This window comes from Vigna angularis, chromosome 5 (assembly GCF_016808095.1).
Source record: "Vigna angularis cultivar LongXiaoDou No.4 chromosome 5, ASM1680809v1, whole genome shotgun sequence".
Taxonomy (NCBI): domain Eukaryota; kingdom Viridiplantae; phylum Streptophyta; class Magnoliopsida; order Fabales; family Fabaceae; genus Vigna; species Vigna angularis.
Genome location: NC_068974.1, coordinates 4,769,211 through 4,777,311, shown reverse-complemented (window position 1 = coordinate 4,777,311; position 8,101 = coordinate 4,769,211). Strand labels below are relative to the sequence as shown.

Here is an 8,101-nt window from a genome sequence, read left to right as displayed (position 1 = left end):
AAGATTTTGTTTTCATGCACAATACTTAAATCCAAAATCACTTTAAAAGTAAATCACGCATAAGATTAAATGTATATCTAAATATATGTACCCTCAAAACTTTATTGTTTTAATTTCTATTAAATATATTCTCTTAAATTCGTCAATGAGATTCTACCTCAAACACTCTCAAAAGACGCATATGCCCCTCCCATGAGTAATGGAATCATTCACACACCCACATTCATGTATTAAGTGCAACATTGGAGGCGTTCGTAGGCGATCATTTCCATTTCCCACAGCCACATAAGATCATGGCCTTCACCTTGACTTTGGATGGTAAATAAAGCTACATACATATCATCATCATCATCATCATCATCCAGTGAAAGATGTGTGTTTTCTTCTTGTGTGAAGCCAAACCCATAACAACAACAAGCACAACCATATATAGGAACCCAACATAGTGCTGAACAACCTCGGTAAATAACCATGGACAGCACCGAAGACTCATCAACGAGTTCACAACAACAACCAAACCTCCCACCCGGGTTTCGGTTCCACCCCACAGACGAAGAGCTCGTGGTTCACTACCTCAAGAAGAAAGTTGATTCTGTTCCTCTCCCTGTTTCCATCATCGCTGATGTTGATCTCTACAAGTTTGATCCATGGGAATTACCAGGTTTCTCTCCAATTTTACCCTTATAACAAATATGCTGCAAATCGCAATCTTTAAACTCTATTTATTGCTCACAATATCATGATTTTCGAGGTTTACACTCATCAACCGTGATTTCTACATAACTTTTCATATTCTATTAAGATTTTGGATTTTAATATATTAAACTTCATGATCCACCCTTTTGATTTTTATCTGGGTCTCACTGTATACAGTGGTAACCTCAGCAAGTGGAATAAAAATATCTTTTGTATTATAATTTAATATGGATGAAAAATGAAACGGATGTTATTAGTTTTTCATTTTTGTATTTTTGTTCGGTTTTTGCTCATACTTTTTTGTTTGCATTTGGTTATGCAGCTAAGTCATCGTTTGGGGAGGAAGAGTGGTACTTTTTCAGTCCAAGAGATAGGAAGTACCCAAATGGCGCGAGGCCAAACAGAGCTGCAACTTCAGGGTACTGGAAGGCGACGGGGACAGATAAACCCATATGCAGTGGAACTCAAAAGGTTGGGGTGAAGAAATCTTTGGTTTTCTACGGAGGAAAGCCACCAAAAGGGGTGAAAACCGATTGGATCATGCATGAGTATCGTCTCGCTGAAACCAAGCCTAACAACAGACCACCTGGCTGTGACTTGGGCCACAAGAAAAACTCCCTAAGGGTAAACCCTTTTTTCATGTAAAAGCTAGCTTTGTTCTGCTTCACTTTTGACCACATCATGAACATCACTTTTTCCCCCACTAGACCACCCTTCTCATTCACCAATTCTTTCGCAATATGCGTAAAAGTTAGGATATATTAAAATAATATATCAAACACATTGCTGAAGCATAAATCACACTTTCTTCTTTCTTTTTTCACTTTTGTGTTTCTTTCTTTCTTTCTGAGTGAAGTGTTTATAAGAAAGTTAAAAGTATTTGATATTTAACATATTTTATGATTACTATGGAAGAATAATATATAATATGAATTGTGCATGGATTTGTAGCTGGATGATTGGGTGTTGTGCCGGATCTACAAGAAGGGCAACACACAAAGGTCAGCTATGGAGCAGGAGAGGGATGATTCCATGGATGACATGATTGGAGAAGTACCTTCTTCCATGAACGTGGGCCACATGAATGCGAGATTTCACCTTTCAAAGATGTGTACGAGCTACAGTGGTGCATTGTTGGAAAATGACAGAAACACGTTAGAAGGGGTGGTTATAGGCAATGGTGTGAATGGGATGAGCACTACTACTACAAGTGCCATGCCATCTCAGTTTGGCACTTCAGCCTCCAAAAGAACACTCTCAACACTCTATAACTGGAACGATGACAGTGATGAAAAACACTTCAATTTGGACACTAATGGTAATGTCAGTGTTGTGAGGACTGAAGAGAACAATGCTTCTCCTGGCTCCTTTGCTACTCTGCTTAACCAGCTCCCACAATACCAAATACAAGGGACCAATTGGTACGGCTAACTCCTCTTTGGGATATCATACGATATGTGATAATTATAATGCACAAGGAGAGGAAGTACTGAACTAAGGTGTGACAAGCAATCCTCAATTGTGCTAGATTGCAAAGATTTTTAAGGGTTATTGAGCTTGTGGTTTAATTGTCTTAGGAAAATGGAAGCACGTTAGAGTACTCTAATCAATGTTTTCCTTCAACTATTTGCAGGTAGCACCAGGTAATTAATATCACATGAGGTGAGGGAGTGAGCCACATGGTACTTAGTTTTATTTATAGATTCATATAGAATGATAGGATAGAGATATAGACATAGATATAGAGACATATTTGCTTGTTTTATATTGGTGTGTAAAGAAACAAAAGAAGGGTGCTCTTTGTGTACAAAATTTCAAGAGGGTAAGAAAAAAGAGTTAGCCATTTATATTTCAATATATGTATACTTTGCTTTACAAACTGAAGAATGTACAACATATACTTCAGAATGAAATATATTGATGCAAGAGTTTAAATATATTTATATTTGTAGTGTTATTTGTTGTGTTGATTTGTGTTTCTTTATCTATTTCATGCTTTCTGTTTATCTAATTTTTATTTGTTTATTATGACTAATTAAACTGAAAGAGATTTTGTGTCACGTCTTTGCATGTAACCTAGGTATAACCTAGATGGCTGTTGATTAGCATTGTAAATATCTCTATCATTTGGCCTGAATGATTTTGGTATCTAAAGCAGGTTAGGTAGAATGTGTATCCATACACAAAGAAACAAAAAAGTATGCAATATTATTTTGTTAATAAACAATAATTTTCACTGCTTCTGTCTTCTTGTATGATATAGGGGCCCGTCTTGTACCAGAACAAATATATATATATATATATATATATATATATATATATATATATATATATATTTTAAATAATGGTGCAATTGCAATCTTGTGTTTGAGACTTTTTAGATTGATACCCCAGTCATGAAAAGAGGGTTCTGAATTTTGTCCCAGATGATCACACTCTTTGAAAACGAAATGTTTGTCATGACTTGTATTCTATCTCATGATATTAACCTTTTCTATATCTGATTTTCTGGTTGGTAAAAGTAGTATATCATAGTAATAAAAAAAAACGGTCTGGAAGATTCATAAGTTATTGTGACAGTTAACTATGCTACTTCATATTTATTTAATACTCGTGATGGTATTATTGGTGGATCATATGTCATCCATGCTTATGATTTAAGTCGATAATGTTGATGCACATTGTCAAATTCAATCTTTTTTATATTCTTAATGTTTATAAAGATCCATCGCATTGTGATGCTATGATTACACGTGATCATTAATAGAAATTGGCTCTTATGCTATATAACTTTCTTCCCCATATTTTATTCTTTCTAAATCTGGCATTGGCATCGTGCAGCGCTGATGCCGTAGATTGTATAAATTATATATATATATATATATATATATATATATATATATATATGTATATATATATATGTATATATATATATATATGTATATATATATATATATATGTATATAATAATAATAATTTGATGAGGTTGATGTAATATAGGAAAACTCAGTAAACTTGAATAGAGTTTTAAAATTTTTCACAAATGTTTAATTTCCTTCCAATAAAGCACATATGATTTTATCGTGGTTTACTTTAAAATGAGTTATGTCTAGTTCTCCTTTAGACACTCTTAAAGGATTTTACTAATCTTTCAAAAAAGTTACGAGTTTAACCACTCTTATTGTACAACTAAACTACTAGTTATATGAGTATAACCACTTCTAGTATCACTAGTCTTTCTAATTAGACGGTCTAACTCCACTAAGTTAACCTTACAATTTTTTACTTCACTTTTGAATAAAAACACAAAGTGTTATGAAAGAATACAAGAACATAATGTATGACTCTCTTAGAGAAGATTTCAAATCAATACAATGATATTCTGAAAACTTGTAAAAGAACTTTTTTTTCAATGACAAGTCTAAGAGACAAAGCTTAAAGAGAGAAGCAGTGTGAGTGTATTGCAAGAAGATAATTCTTGTTGTTATCTTCTCTTATGCAGCCCTCTTTATATAGTATGTTTTCGAAAAAGATTCGTTACTCAAAGCTTTGACTTTCTTCTAGGTGTGTAGCCTTTATGGTAGAGAGTCATAAGCTATGTTGCATCTTGGTAAAGCACTTGTGTTGTGTATACAAAAAGGAAAGACAGAAAGCATGAGTGAAACATTCCTTGATTATCTATCAATCTCTTAACGTTATTCTAATCATGAACAAGGTTTTGAATAAAGGTAATGATATGCACACAAAAAAAAGATAACAACACAACAAACAAAGAAGTACTAGAACGTACATGCTTTAAAGCGATATACGATCCTAATGAAATAAAGGGAAACACTAGAAAGGGGGAGGGGGGGGGGGGTTGAATAGTGTTTCAAAATTTTTCGCAAAAATAACTTTTAATAACTATTGCCAGTGTTAGTTAAATTACAGTGGTTGTTAAACACTTGTGTTTTCAAGCAACCGTTTAGGAAAATGTTTTAAACAGGAAAAACAATAACACAAATGTTTTTATATTGGTTCATTCAACCTAAGCTATGTCCAGTCTCCCTTAAGACTTCTTAAGGAGTTCCAGTAATCCTTTTCAAAGATTACAAACAAGTATAAACCACTACTGATGTACAAGTATTATTAATCACTTATGGTTTCACTAGTCAACCTGACTAATATGAGTTTAACCACTTTGGGTATCAACCCTAAACAACTTGTCTAGAATGTTTAACTCAACTAAATCAAACAATACAAGTATTTTAATTCAATTATGAATATCCAAACATTATGAATATCCAAACATAATCAGTGTTTGATTACAAATACAAATTTAGATAACTCTCAAAGAGAGGATAAATATAATACAATGAAATATGAAAGTTGAAAGTTTTGTCTTGCTCTAAGAAAAAACTCAAATGATGTAAGCTTTTAGAGAGAATAACAATGTAATGATACAATGATAGCAAAAGTTCTTCTATTGTTTTTGTGTGAGTCATCCTTAATATATTTCTTCGAGAGATGACCGTTAATCAGAAAGAGTTGACATTTCGAGTAGGTGGCTTTTCGTACGAAGATTTTTACTTTTCTATGTCTTAGGAAGAGCAACATTGCTTTCTGATCCATGTGCAGTGCTTTTGAGTAAATCTTAGTATTGTCAAGATCTACATAGATAAAGAGAGAAAAAGCAAAGCAAACAAAAAAATAGTACGTTCATGATTCATAATATAAGCGTTTAACGCAAGTCTATGCTATTCAAAGTATATCACACTTGATAAATTATATAGCATTTACTGCTCCTTTCTTTAGACATGTTTTTGTCAAATATTGTTTATCCTTTTATTATTGACATGTCATTGTTTAACTTACAAGCATTTAATAAGGATATTCTGATATGTACTTAACTTAAATGCTATACTCCACTAAATGATATTTCATTAAGTGTTGTATGTTAAACTTCAAAACTCGAGTTGTTAGACAATCTAGTCTCTGTAGACGATCTTGTCTTAAAAATCTCCTTATTTTTTTAACAAAATACACATGATAAACTAAATATGTTTATCAGAGTTTCAAAAATATTTGAATGATATCGATCAAGGTTTATGAATCTCAAAATTTTTTGACACGGTTCTTCAGAGAATAATTATATCTTTTTATATTGTTTGCTGAATTTACAGTTTAAAGGATATACATTCATAGCTTTTCCATATATATTCGAGCTATCAAAGTAAATGTGTTTAGACGATATGTTTCTCATAGCATTTATATATCAGAGCTATTGAATCAAAGATAAGTCTAAGCATTATCTTATGGCATTTTTATATTAGAGCTACAAGAATAAGTTTAAACGATTGTTGATAGGGGGAGCTATACCTACCCTATATATATCTCTGTTTTTGATGATGAATAAAAGAATGATTTTATGGATTCTCGCACAACAAATATCATAACAATTGCTTTATCTTTATTGTGTTTGTGCTTGATGTATGAAATCATTATTGGTAAATGAATCATGAGTTAAACACTATGAGAAATATATGTGATGTGTGTCGCACCCCATACAAATTTGATGTGCAAATAAGAATGCAGTATAGACTAGGAAGTGACTCCTAGGTCGTCTCTCAAGGACCAAATGTGGTTCAAGACTTAGGTCAAACATGCAGACTAAAGTCGAACGGTAAAAGTAAAATTGAACAGCACAAATAAAAGTCGAACGATCATAAAGATGGATCGAACGGTAAACATAACCAAGGACGAAGGAGTCGTTCGGTCATGACAGACCAAACGGTAGCAATGAAAAACCAACGGTATGCAGTAAAGGCAGAAACAGTAAACGTGCAAAATCAAAACGCAGCAGAAATGAAGTTGTAGAAACAAAACGCTGGAACAGTAAACGCGCAGGCATAAACGAAATTGTAGTGAATTAAAATGCACCAATTGAACTTAAGCATAAAACGCAAATCCAGAGACAAAAACGCAAAACGTGAATGGAAATAGCGATTGAAAACGAGCATGAACAATAAACATGAAACCAGAACACATAACAGTAAAAACGAAGAAGATGAATAGTAAAATGTAGAGAACATAAATGAACAAGAAACTTGAGTGCATTAAACCATGGAATTGTAAAGAGAATGAGTTCAATACATGAAAAAGAAAAGAAAGCCAAAACCTAAATCTCCCCCAAGGGGGAGGAAGAAGAAGACGCTCCAAAGAAATGGAAAATGTGACTGGCGGCTGAGAGCTTAGGTCAAGTGAAAGTGATTTTGGGGTATATAGACCCAAAAAGGCCAAACTGCCCTTCTAATGGGCTTGTCCTACAAAATGACCTAAAATTTGGCCCAAACTCCTAAGGTTTGACCCAATGGCATTCTAAAACGAAATTACACTCTAACACTGACGTGACCACCCTCTTGAAGTCCCAGAATGTGCTTTCAACACCGCTGTTGAGTTCCTCTAATCACCTCATCTGACCGATCGGTCATGAAAGGCTCACACCGTTCGGTCAACAATGCTCAGCAGGCTCAGGAACTGGTGCGGTACAATCTCTACAAGACCGTTCGGTCATGCAACACTGCTAAGACCGTTCGGCTCTATCATTGTGCTCAGCCATTAAGTGCAAGCTTTCACAGACTGTTCGGTGTGGGCTTCCATAGACCGCTCGGTCTGTGCTTCTTTGTCATTCGGTTCTGCCATTGTGTGCAATAAGTTCTCTACCTTCCAAACAATGATTGTCCTGCAAAATAATAATTGAAAGAATTAAGCCCAATTAATTCAAATTAATTAAAATAAGAATTAGTCTTGAAATTAAGCCCAAATAGTGAAAATGAGACAATAATTGAGAATTAAGCACAATTCAGTATTACAATTGGGTGCGAAAAGATAACTGAATAGTAGAAAATAATGACTCATCAATACGCCTTCTTTTTCTTGAAGAATTTCTTTTGGTCTTTTTCTTCACCCTTCTTTGGGTTTGGGCAATCTGCCTTCATATATCCGTTCTCTCCACAATCATAACAACGGTAGTTTTAGGATGATTCTGGATTCTCCTTCTTTCCACTTGTAAATCTTTTTCTTCCCTTAGACTACATGAACTTGATAAACTTTTTAATGGAGAGAACTATATTTTCTTCTTCCTCTTTAGAGTCTTCTTCTTCCTTAATGTTCTAACCTTTTTCAATCTCAGATTTGAATGCAAGTGTCTTTTTCTTTCCTTTCTCTTCGTCTTCGTTCAATCTTCCGAGACCTAGTTCATATTCTCTCAACTTACCAAACAATGCAACCATTAGCATGGTATTGAGATTTTGTGAGTCAATTATAGCGATCACCTTTGGTTGCCAAGTCCTATTCAACGATTTAAGAATTTTAATATTTAATTCATCATTTTCGAAAGACTTACCTAACCCAATGAGACGATTCA

General features: G+C 33.8%; 1 protein-coding gene across 2 annotated transcripts; it reads left to right on the top strand.

Annotated features, from left to right (window-relative positions):
• Positions 1-255: 255 nt before the first annotated feature.
• LOC108340843 (NAC transcription factor 56) lies at positions 256-2,653 on the top strand. 2 transcript variants are annotated; one of them, XM_052877975.1, is made up of 4 exons: positions 256-661; positions 1,019-1,320; positions 1,648-2,117; positions 2,330-2,653. In XM_052877975.1, exons 1-4 carry the CDS (start codon positions 472-474, stop codon positions 2,331-2,333), a joined length of 966 nt encoding a protein of 321 aa, XP_052733935.1. In that variant the 5' UTR covers positions 256-471; the 3' UTR covers positions 2,334-2,653. The 2 variants fall into 2 exon arrangements, with proteins under 2 accessions (XP_052733935.1, XP_017433934.1); XM_017578445.2 differs by having other exon boundaries at positions 1,648-2,653.
• Positions 2,654-8,101: the final 5,448 nt, after the last annotated feature.

Bases quoted from the DNA above. Each gene is read 5' to 3' on its own strand.
- LOC108340843 (XM_017578445.2), top strand. From the start codon at position 472: ATGGACAGCACCGAAGACTCATCAACGAGTTCACAACAACAACCAAAC. The intron at 662-1,018 runs GTTTCTCTCCAA...TTGGTTATGCAG, and splicing joins TGATCCATGGGAATTACCAG to CTAAGTCATCGTTTGGGGAG. The intron at 1,321-1,647 runs GTAAACCCTTTT...ATGGATTTGTAG, and splicing joins ACAAGAAAAACTCCCTAAGG to CTGGATGATTGGGTGTTGTG.